This window comes from Thunnus albacares, chromosome 11 (assembly GCF_914725855.1).
Source record: "Thunnus albacares chromosome 11, fThuAlb1.1, whole genome shotgun sequence".
NCBI lineage: Eukaryota > Metazoa > Chordata > Actinopteri > Scombriformes > Scombridae > Thunnus > Thunnus albacares.
In genome coordinates this window covers 3364047-3386070 of record NC_058116.1, presented here as the reverse complement: position 1 = coordinate 3386070, position 22024 = coordinate 3364047, and the positions used below count along the sequence as shown (strand labels likewise).

Sequence of the window (22024 nt, the reverse complement as noted above, 5' to 3'; positions counted from 1 at the left end):
CAGAGCAGCTGCAGGATGCATTACTTACAGGAGCAATGATGTCAGGGCTTTTCATCAACTCATCAATAACTTGGTCCTGCAAGTGTCCCTGAGCAAGACAGTAAACTCCTCTCTCTATGTAAGAGCATCAGCACATGGCACCTTGTCATATTAGGATGACACTAACATCAGTTCAGGGACACATCTACAATAATGTTTATTAATGTACACTGTCCCTGTTAAGGAATAAACAAATGAATAAGGCCTAAATTAGTTCATTGGAAATTCATGTAGTACCATAACAGTCCGCAGGAGAGCAGCATTGGTCTACTACGAACAGACAACAGCAGCATTTAGAAGATAAACAAATGTACAGTGCTACGACAGTAAAGTGTAAAATAAGAATTATAAAACTGAGATTTTATTTGTGAGGTTGTCAGAACAGACAAAGTTTTTGTTTGCAATGTAATGTTAGATTTAAGAAGAAACTGACAATTGTCATGCCCATGTGGGCTGGACACTTATACACTAATGACACAAATATACAGCTACTAATACTATTGTTATAAGATAATATGGAATAACTTTGTTCCGTCAGAACACATTTAAAAATGTTTTCATTGTTTTAAATTTTGGGATTGTATGCACAAAATGTTAGATGTGGTATGAAATGTAATCAAAGTACTTTTTGTTTTTATAAATATATATCTATTTATATCTATGATCAAAGTTCATAGTGTGATATATATAGAGACTGAATTTGTGAGAGACAACAAAAATAAATGTTATGTCAACAATAGGGTGTCATAGAGCTTACCTTCACCATTTCCAAAATGTAATTGAGTCAGTGTTGGCATGTATGCTGAGGGGAAGGTGCACATTCCTCTCACTCATCCAGTCAACATATCAGTCATGAACTTGTGATGTTTGAGAGATACTTATTCACTTGTGTCTAGTCTTCTTGCTAACACAGGTTTAAGGGGATTTTAATTTCCTAATCTGCCAGACCCTTTAAGAAGAAGGAGTGCACTTCCTTTAAAATCTCTCTGTGGGTTTTTTTCCCTGCTTAATGTTAATCCATTCCAAAGAAGGGAATGTTTACTTGCTAATATCATAAACAATAAGTAATTTTGATAATGCCTCTTAAGGGGAAATTTGATGAGTAGTTTTAAGTCAAAAATACAATTGAATACCATTTAACTCCAAATGAGGGGAGATTAATGCCACCTGGGTCAAAGTGGCACTAATTCCAAAGACTGTCCCTGATTGGCCACAGATAGCAGCTGACAGCAAACTGGTTGATCTGTTTTTCCCCTCTCCAGGAAAATAGAGGGCCAGTGTTTCATGGACTGTGAAGGTTTTTTTCCTACTAATTATCTGCAGATGATGGACCTAATTTTTTTTTTTTTTTTTTTTTGTGGCTGGTCTGAATAAATGTTTCTATTCTGACAAATCAACACCTGTTTGTTGGTCCATCCTTCCCACTCACACTACCAAACATTCTAAAGTGCAACATAGGGTTTTATGTGTGGTTCTTTATGTGTTAGTAAAATGAGTTATGGGATACTTCATTTTTTATAGTATACTGATTTCACAATTAGTACACACAAACATACTTGAACATTTTATACTATCAGTAAATGATACTTGTGCTGTAAATCAAATTGTAACTATATAATGCCATTGGTAATTAAACTTGGTAGATTGAAAGGAAAATGTTCTTCCAAAGATTTTTAAAAAAAAAAAACATCTGTAACTCTTACCATCGCCTGTAATTCATTTAAATTGTCTGCAGCTGTCAGTAGTCTCCATTTCCTTTGTGCCATGCAATGAATAGTGTCCATCAACAGTCCAAGCAAAAATGAGCTGTTTTACAGTCATACTTATTTGCATACTTACCTACACTTTGGCATTCTTATGTTTATTAGACAAAATAAAGATGGCAGATGACATACAGCAACCCAATAATGTATTAAACACACTGACACACTATATGAAATATGGGGCTGCACAAACAACACAGGTTAGACTTTTTTATTATAAAATAAATCACAATTATAAATATTAAAACCTAAAATTACATTGTCTGCATGTATAAGAAACATTATAATGAAGCTGCAAACTGCCTTTGCCTGAAGAATGAAAACCCTGTATCTCCATGTTACAATTCCAACTGATTGTCGATGCTTTTATTTTTTTAGTTTCCTCAACACTTTCTAACATGTACAGTAAAAACATTAATGTTAAATGACTTGAAAAGAAAATTAAAGCACTTAAATCAGTGATGCAAACAGTTTATGTATGTGAAAGTTAAAAATATGATCTTTACATTTTATTCTTACCAACTTTTAGGAGCAGCTTGCCCAGTGCTCATGAACCAAGTCCAGCTTTTAAGGACAGTGCTTGAGTATTTTTAGCACTGCTGTGCCTTACGGTGACAATGCTAACATGCTGATATTAAACAGGTTTGATGTTAAACATGTTCACCATCTTTGTTTAGTGTGTTAGCATGTTAACATTTGCAAATAAGAACTAAGCACAGCTGAGGCTGATGGGAATGTCTTTAGTTTTGCAGGTTTTTGGTCATACACTGTTAAATTCTGATCTGATGACAGCGATTGATGAATTCAGGGGATCACAAAAATGATTACAATTCATCCTGTGAGGAACTTGAATGTGTGTACCAAATATCATGGCAATCCATCTCACAGTTGTTGAGATACTTCAGTCTGGACCAAAGTGGTGTACCGACAGACCAACACTGCCATCCCTAGATCCATGCCACTAGCATGGCTAAAACATACTACTGAAAATAGTCCCCAACAAACACACTATTTACTCCTGCTTTGAGTAACCTACATAAAAACTACAGTGACCGGATCTTTCAGGATTTTTTTTATATGAATACATTTTAAAATGAAACTATTTACAGTATGTGTGGACGGACTAACACATTGTCGGTTTTGGTCTTTTCATGGGGTTTTTTAACCCCCCAGAATTAATAATAAAAGTAACGGAAGCCTTATTCTGTAAGGCCAGCAGCGGGAGTACTCTAGTATTTCTTTTGAAAATCCACATGAACTTGAGGAGAACATGCAAACTCCACACAGAAAGGATCCAGTCAGTCCTACTCATGTCTGCAGCCAGAACACTTCCTGCTGCAAGCCGACAAACAACTGAGAAACAACTGAGAAAATGGCATTAATGGAACTGAAACTAAATGATTCCTAAGAGAAAAACAGTCTTTGTAGGTTAAAGTATTGATATATACATGAAAAAACTATACATACTGCATTATACTCTGTGCTGTTACTACTTCTTCAATCAGCTTGTATTTTATGCCACAGTCTCAGAGCATTCCAGCCAGTCCTCAAGATGTGGACGCTCTATAAACAAGTGCTTGTTGACAGGAAGGTAACGCAGTGTGAATATTAAAACAGCTCACAGAGAAACTCCTGCCGCTGCTCTCGGCTCCTCCTACTGGACTCTTCTGTCCAGGAACTGCAGGTTGATTGGCTTAGCAGGGCAAAGCAGGGTTCTGGTGATCGGCTCGACTGTGGTTCCAGCAGGATCCGGCCTCACCTCGTAGTGCTTTATCAACTTGAAAATCAAAGACAGACAAAGAAATACAATATTTGGAGCAGGATATTTATTAACATAAGGCACAAGAGTGCAAACACAGTCCTCATTCCTGTTAATGATTACCAACTGCTCACTCGCTAACTGACTTATTACTGTGGTTTTTGGCTGACATGACTCAGTCCAAAGTCAGATGACTGACTGTTGGTTTGTATTCATTGCATTGCCAAGACTAACAAAAGGAGCCAGACCTCTGAGCTCTGGTTGGACTGTTACTATAGGTCAATGCTGCTCATTGAATGTAGATAAAAAGGAACAGATTTCCAGGGAGTGAAAACGGAGGATGGTGTTGAAGTTGCTCAGTTCACACGACTGTACTGTATTGGTTTCTATGCTGCAAGAGTCCAGAGTCACTGATGTAAATAAAGTAAAGAAAAGACACGATTTGGATGTTAAAGTAATTAAATATTATATCAAAACTGAAGTTACTAAAAAGATAATATTCCTCAAACATATACTGCTGCTTCAGTCACACAGAGTGCTGAAAGAGTGCCCAGTCCCTGGAAAGATGACATTTCATTGAAAGTACAAAAGTTCAGGACAGCAACTTGATCCCTTCACATAGTTCAGAGAGCAACTCATGTCATCAAGGTCAAAACTGATCGGCATGTTTTTGGCTTCATTAACATACCATTTGTAAATTAATACTGTGTATTATTTTACACATAACATGGATGATTCTGATTCTGTTCAAGAAGGTTCAGTGCTGTACTATTGGCATATTTAATGTAATCTAATGCGGTCTTGATAAATCAGTTTGCAGTTATTTGTGTACAGAGTAAAGAGTGAGACACTGAGGCTGCACTGTGGACTGTACAGTGACTGGCAGAAATCAGAGAGAACTGCTGGCTTTCACTTATATATCTTTAAGCTACATTAATTGTTTTTTGGCTACTTGGGGGAAGAATTACTCCACTACAAACACCTTATTATTTACATATCCAGCAGGAGGAGCAACACTAGGCTTTCATTTTGAGTTGTGTTTATGTCCACTTCATGAATGTAAGTCCAATATTCAGTATTCCAATATTCTCCTCTTTAGTTCTGTTTTGGTTTCCACTGACTCCTGAAAAAAATATCTCTCTCTTTAGCTGATAAATGCTCCACTTTCTTAGAGAGCCAGCAAGTCTCTAACTGTGTCTTTCTGCTGTTTGGTATTGGGCAGGTAGCGTACTGTGAGTTTTTTAGAGCTTGTTTGCTGAAAACAGCCGCCTGCTGCTGCTGAAAATTAGCTTGGTAAGAGTACTGAGACCAGACCACATAGTAAATGTGCCGTGAAAACCAGCTCCATAGAGCTGCCCAGATGGTGATCATTCTCTGCTGGTTTATCAGGTTTGTCTGAGAGTAACCCCTTACACATCATAGAGTCACCTTACTCACTGCTCATATAAAAAGATATTAATTTAACAAGCTATTAACCCATTTAACAATCTTTTCCAGCAATCTCAAATAGATTCCTTATCATCACACATGAACATAAGAGTACAAAAGAACCAATATATACAGTGCTGCTTGAAAGTTTGTGAACCCTTTAGAACTTTCTGTATTTCTGCATAAGTATGACCTAAAATGTGATCAGATATTTACAAATGTCCTAAAACTAGATAAAGTGAACCCAATTTAACAAATGAAACAAAAAAAAACTTTTTCATTTATTTATTGAGGAAAATGATCTGATCTTACATATTTGTGTGAGGCAAAAGTATGTGAACCCTTGCTTTCAGTAACTGGTGTGACCCCCTTTTGCAGCAATAACTTCAACCAAACATTTCCAGTAACTGTTTATCACATTAGCTTGGAGGATTTTTAGCCCATTCCTCCTTACAGAACAGTCTCAACTCAGGGATGTTGGCGGGCTTCTCAACATGAACTACATGCTTCAGGTCCTTCCACAGCATTTCTATGGGATTAAGGTCAGGACTTTGACTCGACCATTCCAAAACATTATCTTTCTTCTGCTTTAACCATTCTTTGGTAGAACAACTTATGTGTTTAGGGTCGTTGTCTTACTGCATGACCCACTTTCTGTTGAGCTACAGTTCACAGACAGATACCTTGACATTGTCCTGGTTTGCTGGTACAACTCAGAGCTCATAGCTCCTTCAATGATTGCAAGCTGTCCTGGTTCAGAGGCAGCAAAGCAGCCCAAACCATGATACTACCACCACCATGTTTCACAGATGGGATAAGGTTCTTACACTGGAATGCAGTGTTTGCTCATCGCCAAACATAATGCTTCTCATTCAACCCAAAAAGTTCATTTTTGGTTTCATCCATCCACAGAACATTGTTCTAATCACCTTCTGGCTTATCCATGTGGTCTTGAGCGAACCGTAGACAGCAGCAATGTTCTTTTTAGAGAGTAGTGGGTTTCTGCTTGTAATCCTGCCATGCACACCATTGATGTTCAATGTTTTCCTGATGGTGGACTCATGAACATTGACTGTAGCCACTACAAGAGAGGCCTTTAGTTTCCTAGACGTTACCCTGGGGTCCTTTGTGACCTCCCGGAGTATTACATGCCTGCTCTTGGCATGATCTTTGTTGTTTGACCATTCCTGGGGAGGGTAACAATGGTGTTGGGTGTCTTCAATTTGTACACTTTCTGCCTGACAATTGACTGGTGGAGTCCAAACTCTTTAGAAATGGTTTTGTAACCCTTTCCAGCCTGTTGAGCATCAACAACTCTTCTTCTAAGGTCTTCAGAAATATCCTTTGTTTGAGCCATGACATACGTCCACAAACCTGTGTTGTGAAGCTCAGACTTTGTTAGTGAAGACCCAAATTTCTCTTCTTTAAATAAGGCAGGGCCTCCCAGACTCACACTTGATTGTCATCCCATTGATTGAAACACCCAACTCTAATTTCCCCTTCAAATAAAGTGATAATCCAAGAGGTTCACATACTTTTGCCACGCACCAATGTGTAACACATTTTCCTCAATAAATAAACAAACAAGTGTAAGGTTTTTGTCTCATTTGTTTAAAAGATGTTTCTTTATCTTGTTTAAGGACTTCACTGGAAATCTGATCACATTTTAGGTGATATTTATGCAGAAATACAGCAAATTCTAAAGGGTTCACAAACTTTCAAGCAGCACTGCATGTATGTCATGCTGCAGACACTGTGTACAGAGCATTTTTTACCACGCTGTATTGCAAACTGTCATGTAAAAGAGAAGTGATGAAAACAATAAATACTTTACGTGAAAACAATATAAGCTGTGTTGGATTATTCAAGGTGATAATAAGTAAAGTGTAGAAAAGTCAATGAAGTTGTTGCCAATGAAGGCAACAGTGGAATGAAGAAGAATCACTCTTAATGTGAGATAACTGAGCTATTTCATACAGCTTTTTGTTTCTTAATCTATAGAGAAGCAAACAAGAAACCAGAGGCAACCAGAAAAAAAGATATCAGCTATGACAGTGTAAAGTGGATCTATGGTTGTGGTAGTAGCAGCATTGACATGTTCTTACCCTGGACAAGAGGAGATACATCTCCAGCTCAGCCACCCGCCTGCCCAGGCACGCCCGGATACCAAAACCGAACGGCACTGACCCAAATGGGTGCTGCTTGGATTTTTCCTCCGCTCCCCGTAGCCAGCGCTGCGGCAGGAAGGTGTTAGGCTCGGGGAAAATATTCTCATCATAGGACACAGCGTAGTGGCAGAGGTGGAACAGCGTCTGTGAGAGGAAGACCACATTTGCTTTACTGAGTTTAATGAACATCGACATATGACATAACGTTACTTACAATGCTGTTGAACTTACTTCACTGCAAGCTAAATTATACTTGTGAATTTGGATGTAAAATTTTCAAGCATTTACACCATGTTTTTCAAGGTTTCAGTTGTACATACTAACATGCATTGTACTTAGGATATTTTTGCAACAGGCCATTACAGAAAGGCAATTTATTACTGTTTTATTGTGTCTGTATTTTAATTTCTTGCTTTTGTCTTTTTGTGTGAAGCACTTTGTCATGTCTGATCTTGAATTTAATTTCTGGTAAAAGGTTAAAATACCCAGGAGTGTCTGACATGTATCTCACCCTTTTGGGAAAGAGGTGATCTCCCACCACAATCTCATTCTCAACAGTGAGACGGGCATTTCCTGGTACCACTGGATAAAGCCTGGTGACCACAGAACACAGTGACGAATCAACAAAACAGCCATTTGTTTGAAAAGCAACTATTATTTATTGTTACTAACAAACATTGAGTAATGTTCAGCTTGCAAACTGAGTTTTAGCTTGTCAATGACATCAACTATGCAAGGACACTTGTCAATGGATTCCTGCATAGTTGATTAAAGAGCACAACAGACAACAACAACAACAAATATGCTGCTGAGCAGTGTTTCACTAGACTTGTGTAATGCTATGCTAAAACTGAAACATAGGATGTCTAGCATATATGCGCATATTTAGTGATTTCAAACAGCACATTTAACTGCTCAGAAACCAAACTGTATCAGCAATTTTATCCTTACAGGCATAACTTAACATGTTAGGTAATATGCTTATTTGCTCTCTTTTCAAGAGTTAGAAGAAAAGTTAGTTAGTAGTTAGAAGCTGGCTGGACGCCAGCTAGTCATTGCTCCCAGCCAAGAAATAGTCCTGCACATTACCTTTCCTTAAACCACAACTTGACAATTTTACATTTCAGTTTTTGTATGAACTAAACAAACATATAATGTGTTAATGTTAATTACTGGTGTTGGTGGGTGGATTTTATTACCTTTGGAATGAGCCAGACTAGCTGGTTCTGGTCTTTGTGCTAAGCTAAGCTAACTGTCTCCTAGCTATAGTTTCATATTGAACAGACAGATATGTGAGTGACATCAATCTTCTCATCTAACTCTCAGCAAGGAAGCAAACAAGCATATTTTCCAAAATGACAAACTATTCCTTTAGGTGACACCTGAATCTGAAACGTTAGATTTCCATATTTTATTTTTTCTAGTTGCTGTATGAAATAAATGTTCACATTTTGGGCCTCAGGTGATTATCAGGTTCTGCCCTTTCAGTAGAAAACAAACCTACTTCAGCACAACCAAACAAACTTCTGGTGTCCTGCCGTCAAGTGTCCCGTTGATGAAATATATTTATAAAAATTAAAGAAACTCTCTAACCGTAGTGTTTCCCTGATGATGGCCTTCAGGTACGGCATTTGAGCAATGTCATCGCTGGTTGGCACTTTGTCTCCAGGGCAAACACTTATCACTTCCTGGTATAACTGTTCTTGTATCTCTGGCTCGTTTGCCAAATGGTACAGAGACCATGAGATAGTGTTGGAGGTCTGCAACAGAGCAACACACACAGTTATCTTTTGTTGTTTGATGTTTCAGTTTTGTGCCCTCTCAGTGAGCATTAATGTGGAGCTCAAAAGACATCTATGTTCAAAATGGGATAAATTTAATTGAAAAGATAAAAGTTTTTTAGATGTGTAGGTTGTTTCAACAACATTGCTGACAGAAAATCATTTTTTTTATGCCTCCCAACTATGCCAACACAACTAAATGTAGAAATCCATCCTTTCATGTGCACACACAGCATCTACTCACTGTGTCGACTCCTGCCAGCAGTAGTTCCGTTATGCTGCCCAGGATCTCAGTGACGGTCATCTTATCGCTGAGCAGCAAGTGTGTGAGGTATGCTCCCTCCACATTCTGGTCCAAGTGCACCTTCTCCTGGATCTCCTCCATTTTTTTCTGCACCAGTTCCTCAGCTAGGTGACAAAAAAGCTGACAGTCACATACAGACTCATAAACATCAAGATTCACAACACCGCCCCAACTTCCAAGAAATATATCTACCTAGTTTATCATGTCAGAACCAAAACTGACAACAGAAGAGAGCAATAAACACTTCAGCCCACTAGATGGCAAAAGAGACACACTGTGAGGAGTCTTGTTCAGACCAAGCTGCAATTACAACAACTTAAGGTTGAAGCTGATGAGGAAGTCCCTTAAAGTGCAATACCACTGGTGGCCACTAGATGCTGGCTCTAATAGACTCCCATTCAAAAAGCATCAACTTCTCTAAAAATACCAAGTCAATCATTTTTTTTCAACCAGTCATTATGATCTCAGTCTCTAAATTCAGGCCTCTAATAAGTGTGCTGGTGGTCATTTTGGAAATTATTGCTTGTTTTTTTTTTTTTTTTTCAATTTTATTGTCCCGAATTTGAAATACAAATGACACAAAAGTAAAAAAAAACCATCACACAAAACAAACAGTTAATATGGGATCTGAGAAGATGTAATAGACCACAAGGAAAGCTTTGATGACTTATGAAACCTATTTTAAATTGTGATATCTGCATTGTTCCAGAGTAAGGCTTTATGTGGAGAAACATTGTGGACATGGAAGATCTTCCAAGCTAACAGAGCTTGTTGATGAAACTTTGATAGCTTAACAGGTAGTTTACAGTAAAAAGAAAAAAAACTGCAAGATAACAGAAAGCTTAAACCACCAATTTTGTTGAAAATGTGAGATGGAATGAAGTTCCAGATAGACTAAAACATATTTTAAACCAGTTTAGCTAAAACATGTGGTTTATGTCACAGAAATCTAATACTTCAAGACCTCCCTCAGAGTTTTGTTTGCAGAGAGAGATTGTTTCAATTTTTGTGCACCATTTTTCCATATGAAGTTATAAAGAATCTTATTGACCTCTTTATAGGTATTATTATTGTCAGATAAAGACAATGATGGGTACACAAAGCAAGACAAGCCTTCAGCTTTGGAGACAAAGACCCTTCCAATGACAGGATGATAACTTTGTAGCCAGTTATTAAAAATGCCTGAGGCTTTTTTCAGTCTGTGTGAGAAATGTAAATTCTGTCTTGCAATGGGATTTTTAGAAACAAAGATAACCAGATATTTAACAGTATCTTTCACTGGTATGTTTTCAATTGAAATATTGTTACAGGGATGGAGATATTGAGGAATAGGCCAGAGGCTTTAGAGAAATTATCATTTAAAGAGAGGGCATAAAATATATATGTCATTATAAAACCTACATTCGTAAATTTGTCACCAAATGCAAATGCTTCAGTGAATGAACATGAAAAGACAAAAAACATGAAAAGACAAAAAAACTATGAACTTTTGAAATATAAACAAGTGACATAAAAATATGGGGAACTTAATGCAAGAACTGGAAACTGTACAAGACAGGAATGACACCATATATGGAATAATTATAAACAATCTTGCAGGAAACAGACAGAGAAGTGTGTGACTGCACACAAAGTGCTTGTTTTGGGTGGAGGCTGAAAGTATACAGTGTTTGTGTAAGCAGATCAAAAGGCAGTTGGACTGCAGGGAAAATTCTGTGTTCCTGGTATTTAATTACCTGTGTCACCTAACTAGACAGGCAGACTTTTCAGCTGCAACAATACCTATAATGAGTAATGCCGCATTCACATGAATTCAGGCTGATAAACAAAACCTGTACGGCACGGGAAAAACTAACAGTCTGACAGAATGGCAGGACGGCAAAACAAACACACATGAGGATATGTTGCTATGGTGATGTCATATTGTTTATGGAATAAAATATATTAAATAAAACTATTTTGTGTCTATTATTTTATGTAATTATTCTAGTGATGCATGTAGCTATAAAACGCAGCTTTCTATTCCAAACTTAAAATGAATGTTAAATTCCCTCTAAAACTTCCTCAAAATCCTCAGTAGGATTTCAAGCTCTGATTTTATAATTCCAGGTGTTGCACCAAAACAATTAGGTTCTTGTTGTCCAGATCACTCATGTTTTCTCCTTGTGTGAGGGAGCTACGTAACATCTGGTTGTAAATTTTGCTGCAGAGTATGGCAAAAACTTAAAATAATGTAACTTTTGACAGCAATGCCATCCATTGTTACCATTGCCGGTATTCTCTGCTGGCCTCACCATTTAACACAGCATTACCCATTCAACAGATTATAGGATCTGGATGGGAAAAGTTAAAAACAAATGGTTATAACTGAATCTTCTTCCCGTTAACAATGATGGAGGCACCACACCATGAGGCCTGCTTACTCACCCCCCTTGCTTTTTTGAGTAAAGGCCACAGTTTGTCTCTGACAGCTTTATCTTCAGGAGACAAACCTTCAGTGAGGCAGAGATTGTTGTCATGAAGAAACCTGGACCCTCTCCCTCCAAATCAAATTACAGTAGTGGCACATGGAAAAAATCACAATGAAGTAATGCGAGCTGTTTTTCCTCCGTGGTCCCAGGCGGTGGACCACGTCAATAATGTCCTCCAGTTGCTCACAGATTTTAGGTGCCATCTTCCCCAAGATGTTAGCAACCACCTGTCATCTGTCCTCACCATTCTCCTCCTACAGGCTGTGTAACTTGAGTGACCAGCTCCAGCTGTATCTTTGAATGTCGGCAACCCTTGCCTTCAGGTTTTTGTTCTCATCTTTAATCTTCTCACCTGTTTCTTCCAGACAAGATGGTTTTCTGGTCACTGACATCAGTAACAAGCTGGTTGACCATAGCCGAAAGGGAGGACATTGCTTTGGAAGTGGACAATGACACTTTTTTGATAACAGAGACCTTTTCAAATAAAGCCTCCGAAGTTTGATCATGTTTAACAGAGAGCTCCTGAATAGCTCTCACAATTGCATTGGTGTCATGTCATGTCATGTCATTTTTGATATGATCTTGTTTTTTTTTTCAGTGGAGGAAGCCTTTCTGGAGTTTCGGGGAGAGGCTGAGAAAGGACTTCTGGGCTAACTTTTGCCTCAACTTCATACCAAGACGCATTGGCTTCACTACTTGCAGTAACTTCCATATCTTCCGCAATGGACTTCATGTTCGACTGTTCGACTTATTTAAATAACTGAAAAAGATCACTGGGTTTGGTTTATTACGAGTAACTGAAGCAAATTAGTAGTTTAGCAACATACCCCAAAAAACCTGACAGAGTACGAAAAACACACTCCCTCCTAACATATTGCCGTCTTGGTTCTGACCTCTGGAATTCAAACTGGTGTTGTGTCGAAATCTCTTCCCCTCCTGTCAAAACCATAGCATTTCCATAGCACCACCTCTGCAGTTGGGGTTAAGACTTAGGTTATGGTTATGGTTATGGTTATGGTTATGGTTATGGTTATGGTTATGCGTAGCAGAGATAAGTGGTTGGGGTCAGGGATAAGGCTGGGTGCACTTTAAAGGCAAGGGAAACACATATCAACGGGGGGAACAGACTTCACAACACCAGCTCCCATGCAAAACATTGGGTGATGTCACACCTCGCTACGTCCATCTTTATATACAGTCTATGTTTCAGACACTGATGTGGAACAAGGGCAGCAGGACCTGTGAGATGGACTTTGTCCTTTGAGGGAATCACCGGAGTGTAGTGTCCTTGATAGTAATTGTTTTCTGAAACTATTATCCCAAAGGCCTTTTAAACTATTTTTTTGGTATAATTACCTTCATTTCTGAAGTTGATTGCAGAGATGACAGGAAATAAGGGCAGAGAAAGACAGAGGTGTGAAAATTACCAAAATGAAAATCCCACAGTGACCAGATGTGAAGTTTTGTGTTGATTTTATAATGTAAGTAATATTGGTTGTACAGCTTTGTTTCTTTATCAGCATTAAGTGAACACCACTTGGTTCATGTTAAATATCAGCCCTCTATCTGTAACAAATAAAACATGTTACACACATTGATTCACTGGTTAAAACTAATGTTGCTCACCAACTTTGAAGAGATGATCCCAGGCTGCCACAAACTGATTCCAGAAAGGCATGTAGGGCCAGACAGACTTGGGGAAGAGGACGATGATGGGGGAGAGCCTGAACATTTCCCCCACAGAGAAGATGAACTTTTGGGTTTCCTCGGGCACCACCTCGTTCATGCAGCCCATACGAGTCTCAAACAACACAGAACAGATCCCTGCATTTAAAAATAAATATAGGTGGTGAATCCTACACTGCTTTAAAGTAAATACTACTGAAGATTTCTGGAACAAAGGTCCTGAGTTGCTGTGTTTGGACAGGACTTTTGACAGGATGCAGAGAGAAATGACTTGTCTTGTCTTTCGTCTTTTTATTTTTTTTTCCCTTAGGAAATGAATACATTACAACTGAACTGAAAACTTTGTTACATCTAAATTCTGATTATTTTTTTTAGGGGAGGTGGGGTGCCTTTAATATAACCTGTACTGGTTTGTGGTTTTTCACATACACAGTATAGACTATGACCAAAAGTATGTGGATGTCTGAACATCACACCCATATGTGATAGTTGAACACCTCATTAGAAAATTATAGGCATCAATCTGCTGTTATAACAGCCTCCACTCTTCTGGTTTCAGACTTTACACCAGATGTTGGAACCTGGCTGCAGACATTTGCTCCCATTCAGTAACAAGAGCATTAGTGAGGTCTAATACAACATTGTTGTATACTTTAGAAAGACTTCCCTTCATTGAAACTAAGGGGCTAAGGTCAAACCAGGAAAAACGGCACCAGACCAAAAGCACACAAAAAGCCATTTAGTATATGTATGTGATTTTTCATTTCAGACACCAGTCACTTATTGTAAAAGTGTAATAGGCAGAGATTAAATAAATAATTTGATGAATTGGTTTTTAACCACTAAGGACCCAGACTACCCACATGCTCCTGTAATGTTAATCTTGCCTTGCCTTATTAAATTTTAAAATGCTAAGTAAACGCCAACCTCATGTGTAAAAGCCTTGAAAGGGACTCTGATTAAAGGTCATATAATGTACTTAAACTTAGTAGTGTGATCATAGACTCTAATGTACTATGATCACACCCACAGCTTATCTCACGGTGTCTAATCAGCTGTCAAGGCCAAACGGCTGAGAAACCGTGTCAAAGTCAAATGCTCTGCTACGCCTATATAAAGAGGTCAAGGTGTAGTTTTAGTATTACATTACATATAATATTTACTTACGCAAGAACCCACTACTGCAGGTGACGTGTTCTTTTTACTAATTGAGTAAAGTCAATTTTATTCATATAGTGTTAAATTACAACAGAAGTTATCTCAGGGCAATTTTCACATAGAGCAGATCTAGACCGTACTCTTACAGAGATCCAACATTCCCCCATGAGCAGCACTTGGCAACAGCAGCAAGGAAAAATTCCCTTTAACGGGAAGAAACCTCAAGCAGAACCAGGATCTAGGTGGGCGGCCATCTGCCTTGACCGGTTGGGTTGAGAGAGAAAAATCAAGATGTTTCACGCATCTAAGAAAAAATTTGTGTTTTCACAGCTGATTCAATGAAAATATTTCATTTGTTTGACTCTGTATTCTGCTGACCTTCAAAAGCAAATTTGTAGAGTTCTTCAGTCAGGTTGTTGACCATAACTCCCCCGCCGCTGGTTTGCCTCAGCCAAGCCACTCTGTAGATGAAGTCTGTCACCACCTCATTGATGGTGGTGGTGTAGGAGGAGACATGTTTGGGCTTCAGCATCCGAGGGTTCAGGATGCTACGGATGCGCTGCCACTTAGCCCCCATCCTAAAAACCGGATTCAATACAAGGAAATGAGCTCACAGACAGATTGAGACAAAGTTGTATAATACCTACACTGTCAAGAGTGAAACAATCCCTTTAATTGTTCTAAGCTTAAGAGGGTTTAATATTAATATTAGACATAGAGGAAGACTGGCCTTCATTTGGCCATTTCACTGGAAACTACCATTGAAATTATGTATATTTTTTAAGTGGACATTTTTAACATTTGGCTTTTGGTGCTATGGGTTTACTGTACTTATTTACTTACTTATTTTGTACTGTACTTACTTAACTTACTTATTTTCCAAAACGTATACTGATATTTTCTTATATCTTTCTTGTTATCAACAACAATCCCATGAAAAGACCAAAACCAACGATGAATGGTTCCTACTCAAAAGTGTTGAGTTCCTAATCAAGAGCCTGTGTAAAAGCCTGATATATCTTATTCCTCTGTGCCTTACAGCTGCATTGTTATGAACAGGGTTAAAATTCAGATCTGGTATACACTCCATTTATCGAAACTGCAAACCTTTCAAATCCTTTATTGAATCTTCTCAGGTTTACCTTTCAACAATTGCACACACCTAAGGGCTAAAATAACTACAGCTCAAAGATGTCTAATCACCTGAGAGGGCAGAAACACCACAGTTTTTAGTTTTAATTCATGTTCACATATTTTATCTACTACCTGAAAATGAGATGAGCAGCACAATATATGAAATGTTAGTTAAATGTGTCTGACACATTACATATAACCACCGCCTGCTACTTACTCCAAATACTGAAGATTCTTATTCAAAATTATTAAGTTGATCAGATCTTGATATGATTTGGATTGAAGTTTTTGGAGATTCTTAAATTGATATGAGGTGATCAGCTGATCGTTTCTGTGGAGAAGAGTCACCACCCTGTTGAACTACAGAAACACACAGTCCACCCATGGTGACACAGTGGTGTTACAGTGTGATGTGTCCTCACTCACAAACAATCTTTGTCTGAATACAGACATCAGCTGCAGAGAGTACATGAAACTCATAACTCAAACCTTTCATTTTAGCCACTACAGAATGAAAGTTAATTAGCTATAGCTGAGCTGAAGAGCAAGAAGAAGAACAATGCCAAATCTGTGTTTTCCAGTGCTGTTTGACTCATAGTTGGACAGCATTGCTCCAGTGTTACGACATTTACCAGCGATGATGTGTGCTGCAACAACAGGTCTGACAGGAAAGACTGGGCAAGCCAGCAAAGAAAAGCTGCTATTAGTCAGTCAAAGACAATTATGATCCACGAGCCTGTTCAGGTCTTATTGGGGTGAGAGAACAACACCTGGGAGGAAGTTAAGTTCCCTTTGCATGTCTTAAGATTTGTTATGAAGCTGTTGATGATTTAGGCTGCTGAAGTGACCCAGGGGAAAACATGATTCCTTGCTCCCACCACTCTGTGCATCGTGTTGTGAACCCCTAGCTCTGTTTTCTGTCCTGAAGAAAATATTTTAGCTGCTAAATGTTGCACTTTCATTAACAGCTAGTCACTATCTTTGTGTCTCTGTCGTTAGGTGCTGGGTGGGTATTGCACAGTGGGTGAAACAGCTGGCTGAAAACTGGCAGTGAGACTAAAAGCAGAAAAAAGCGGAGAAGTTGCTGGCAAGAAAACTGAAACAATGAGCTGTTCATCACTACGAGTGAGCCCTTTCACAATATTTATGTGATCCTTTGTTAATATTTACTTTAAAACCAGTACTCCTGGCCCCAGGTTTGCTGTATGACAATTGGCTTGTGGTGACTACATTAAATATATAAATGCACCTTATCATTTCAGCTAGTATTGCACTTTATATAAAAAAAAATTACAATTAAAAAGATTAAGACCAACCAATAGACACAGTAAACCTCAAGTTTTCAGGGATCCACAGGGATCTGGAACCTTGGGGGTAATCCGGCCTTGCTGTGACAGTCTGTCCATGAAGGAGTACTAAGAGTTCTTCCTCTGGTCTGAGCAGTGGATATAAAGTTGGGTGATGTGTAGGGGAGGTTTCACTCACTCTGTCAGGGGTCCATGGGCCTGGTTCCTGAGCTCTCTGTAGCTCCTCCAGTGCGGCATATCTGTCCGGACCGGGTGTCTCCCCTCCTGCCTCAACACCTGCTCTATCAGCTCGGCGCTGGCCACGTTGATCACGACCAGAGGGCCGTATGTGGACTTCCACAGGGGACCGTAGATCTTGCTGTGCTCTATCTAGCAGACAGTTTGAGTTAATGAGTTATTATTAATCAGGTTATTAGATGTTCAGTGTGTTAAAGAGGTGAAAAATGATTTTAGTCAGTTGCCTACTGGAATCAGAAAATAATGAACTCTTCAGCGTTCCAGATGTGAAACTGATGTGTACAGATACAAACACACACACACACATACAGAGAGAGACACACAGAGGCACACATCTCACACATCTAGAACTTTTGTGTGGTAGCATGTTAAAAAGATTTGCTTTATTGAGATTTTTGCTCTTGTATGTGTATTCATGATGTTTTGGAGATAATGTAGCTGACCTGTGAAAGAAACACACATTCAGGCTTATGCATTATTCCAATATGAAATGTTGGGTAGCACATACCAAAGTGACTGAATAGAATGATCAAATGTTTAATTAATGTTTTGTTTTTTTGCTTAAATATATTTATTGGTTTTCTTCTTTTTTACACATAAATTGATTAATAAAAACATAAATACATTGAAGTGCAATACAATATTTTGCCTGTAGGACACAAAAGCTGATCATTTCTGCCTTAGATTTGAGTAGTTTCATATCATCAGGAGAGAGATGGGGCAGATGATCAAGAAACGATATCTGATAATATCTGTATTGTTTTTACCCAGAAGATTTGCAACTCCTGACACTTCCACATACAATGTATCAATGTCTCCTCCTCTGAGCAACATTTTGCACGTGTTTGGATTATTTTCATTAAATCAATGTAAGAGAATGGGAGTAATATATAAGCATATGATAAATCTATACTGCAACAATTTCAACGTAGTATTGATCATTTTATATTGTGCATTGTGGAATATTAACTCCCATCTCTCTCTGAGATGTCAGTATTTAAGTCTTTGCAGAAGTGACCACTGTCACTAATACATAATTCCTTAATTGAAGATACTTAAAGAGGTGTTTACATTGTACAACCTTTCTGTTGTTGTTGTTGTTGTTGATCATCAAAGGAATAGAACAGACTCTTATCTTTGAACAGATCCCAAATTTGGAAATAATATGGTGAATGTTTCACATTTCTGCAATAGTTTCAGACAATGTCTTTATTCAGATCTCTTTCCTCTGCTGTCATGACTCTACTCCATGGTGTTCAGGCAAAAAATGTACAAACAACAAGGTTCCAGGAGGCATTGAGTAGTAGACTAGTGAAGACAGTCATGTGTGTTTTAAGCAGAATTTTAGATGCTTATTTTTCCATGTAATGTGGACAATAACCTCAGGTACTGCAGTACGTGCTGATGTAGGCTGATGCAGGCTATTTGATGTTTGTTTTAGTTTAAAGGTAAGATTAGGGATAGAATCTGCTGTACTGTGGTAGAGTGGAGGTCATCACCAGTGACAGGCTGTAAAAGTCTGCTTGTTTAGCAGCAACTGCTGCTGAAAACACATTGTCCTGCAGTCCATAAATGCCAGTTGGCCTATTTTTAGTGTATGTGTGAATGAGGAAGGAGGGTACTATTACCACTGGATTCAATCCAGTTGCTAAACTGTCTTATATTATTCATGCAGAGTTTACTTCAACAGTATTTTTGAGATATCTATCTCTGTTTTTCTGCCTTTACCCCAAAACAATGGAGGTGAATGGAACAAAAAGACATCTAAGATGTTGGTACCACTTTACAATAAGCCACCCTTCACAAAGGGTTTATAAGTATTCATTAATGGCTTAGTTAGTGGTTAACTAATCCTCTACTAATGCTTTATAAATCATGTATAACCCATACATAAGCATGTCTTTGGGTTGCCAGATTGTGAAAGATCCTTCCTTTCAATACCATCATAACATTTGCTTTATCTAATTCTTTTAGAAGACACCTGTGATGTTCAGCCACTAACCTTCTGAAAAGGGCTGCAGAGCATCCAGTCAAAAATCCATTTATTAACAGTTTATTAATGTATTTTTAATGTGAATCTTTTATTAATGATTCATAAGTATTTATAACTGCAGACTTTAATTATTTTATTGACTTTTTAAATATAATTGCAGACCTGATGACTTAGAAAATGTGAAACACTAACCCTTTATTAATGACTAATAATCATTTATAACTGCAGGGCTGATGACTTAGACAATGTGAAACACTGACCTTTTATTAATGATTAATTATCATTTATAACTGTGGGGCTGATGGTTTAGCAGTATCTGGGGGCATCGTCAAGCTCAGCAAACATTGTCAAGCTCAGCAAAAACCAACTCACATAAACCCAAACCTGTCTGCAGGGTAAATACCACTAGAAGATACAGTATGTATGTTTTTTGAGTGAATTGATCCTTTGGATTATGCTGTACAGTTTCACTTTTGCAGTCAATGCAGGATTTAAGGAGAAATAAAGAATAAGTGCAGAACAATGGATGGGTGCACTATAGTTCAAATGAAACACAAACAGCAGTATGAACAAAACGACAGGACTGCAGTTTCAACCCTCATCCAGATAAATCCCTCACCTCATAATCCCACTTACTTGCATTTGTTGCGTCGTTTTGAAGTAACCTTTTACAAAAAGCCAGTATAATGTTGTCATGAAACTTGGTCCGCCCAGTTCATCCATAGTTTTTGGTTTGGTGTTGTCTCCCATCACGGTGGTGGTGGAAGAGGATGCGTCGCGGCGGTGGATCCCTCCATAATTTACTGGATTCCATCCCGTCGTCACTCTCTGGATGCCTTTATTTTGTTGACAGTTCACTCGCAATCCGATGTTTACCAGAGATTTCCTCAGCATGTTTTCGGCGGTGTCTGCGGCCCACACAAGCTCGACAGTTCCCGTCTGCGTCTGTTCTCTGTGAAGGCTGATTATAATCGTTACTTGTTAGCAGTTACGCAGCACGTAGGCTATCTCCAACCTCATCTGTGGACTTTGCTACTCACAAAGAGTGCTGAGAGAAAACCTACAATGCAACTAGACATAACCTATATAGCCTACTACACCATAACCATTGAAGTGAAGGAAAACAATGAAAGCTTTAAACATTCTGAGCTTCTACTGCAGCATCGCCTTAGTTGTGGACGTGCCAAAATGTTGAGCCACTGAGTGTAAAGGGTCAATTCCACAAAATTGTGCAGGTTGTCTGACTTTAGCACCACCCGAGGGGTGGTAACACACTGCTAAAGTAACAAAGATTGTCTCTTTTTAATGTATATGAAAATGTATGCAATCTGAATATTTTGAAAATAGGCTAAATAATATTAGTGGCTTTAATGTAAGACATCCAAACAGAGAGTTTTGGTTTTAAAGGATAGGTTTTCAATTTTTCAAGTCTGTCTTTAAACAACAGTCAAATGAAATGTGCTTTCAATGTAAGTGATGGGGACCAAAACCCACAGTGTGTCCAAAGTCATTTTCTGCAAAAATGCATTTAAAAGTTGATGTGAAGCTTATATGGGTTAGTCATATCAAGTGGATATCTGACACATTTACAGTCTTTTTAGCATCAAATTCCCTCTTTGTGTTTCCTTGGATTGTGGATTTTGTCCCCCATCATTTACATTACATTATGAAGGGATCTTGTAATGGTCAGTATGAACAGGGGGAATGATTACAGCAAGAAAAACATGTTTCAATGTTCATTTAGGCTCCTGACTGTTGTTTTAAGACACACTTGAAAAATTGTGAACCCGTCCTTTAAATACCAACATTTTGTGATCTAGCCATCTCTGAAAGTTTGTCCACCACCCCACAGTGGAGGTCAATGGAAATCATAATTTGTGCTTTGCAAAAAGCACCAAAAAATTAGTTGGACAAAAAAATTCTTAAATCAAGGTCCACTTACTAGCTTTTTCCAGGGCTTTCAAACACTTTTCATGGTCTTCCTTGGCAGAGAGTTTGCTCATCTATTGAGACAGACTGTGAGGTGTGATTGAAAGCTCCAGAAAAATCTAGTAAATGGATGCTGGATTCATTTTTTGGTACTGTTTACAAGGTCAAGAATGAACTTTCATTTATGTTTTGAATTTAAAAAAGTTTTGAGTTTTTCAAACGACACTATTCCGTCATTTTAGTATCACAAATGAAATCCATTCACCAGAAATCTCAGAGGTGGGTAGCCTAAAACCTAGGTAAATAAAAATATTTGAACTGACCCTTCAAAATACAAAGTTTGTGCATGATTTATGACAAAACAACTAGTTTAGTTTTGGCCAGTCATGGTCCAGTATTCATCTTATACAAGTGTGATGAGGAAGTCTGAAGCCTCGACATCTTGTGTCCAGCAGTTAAACTTGTGAAATAAAATATATTTACATCTTCATAGATTCTGGACTTTTTACTGAGGGAGAAGGAGGAGATGTCATTTTAAGGATTTTAATGTGGTAATTATACCTTTTTTGTGGAAAAATCATATCAGACACTCATTATTATTCCAAGCAGAGTACGTTTACATATCTTAATGCATGTCCGGAGGGGATCTTTAATTTGTTGGTATTGTTCATCCAGCTGCTTACAGATGTCAGGAGGCAGATCTGTTCTCTTTGAGAACAGACTCCCTGCCAGAAAGCCACACAGGTTCTCACATGTAGTGTGTCCTCAGTCGACAGGGACGGCTTGTTCTAACGTGTTGAAACAGTATCTCAAGGAATAAACATTCACAAATGTACACCACCATGGTATGTTACTGTTTTACAGTAT

The 22024-nt window shown here is 38.3% G+C and overlaps 1 protein-coding gene across 1 annotated transcript; it reads right to left on the bottom strand.

Moving 5' to 3' along the window:
• Window positions 1-2674: 2674 nt before the first annotated feature.
• si:dkey-91i10.3 (cytochrome P450) lies at window positions 2675-20506 on the bottom strand. The gene is made up of 10 exons (XM_044366584.1): window positions 19865-20506; window positions 17177-17367; window positions 14936-15135; window positions 13340-13537; window positions 13070-13077; window positions 9183-9362; window positions 8751-8917; window positions 7669-7750; window positions 7095-7301; window positions 2675-3579 (listed from the first exon to the last, which is right to left on the bottom strand). The coding sequence occupies exons 1-10, from the start codon at window positions 20120-20122 to the stop codon at window positions 3457-3459; spliced, it is 1614 nt and encodes a 537-aa protein (XP_044222519.1). The 5' UTR covers window positions 20123-20506; the 3' UTR covers window positions 2675-3456.
• Between the last annotated feature and the right edge of the window lie 1518 nt (window positions 20507-22024).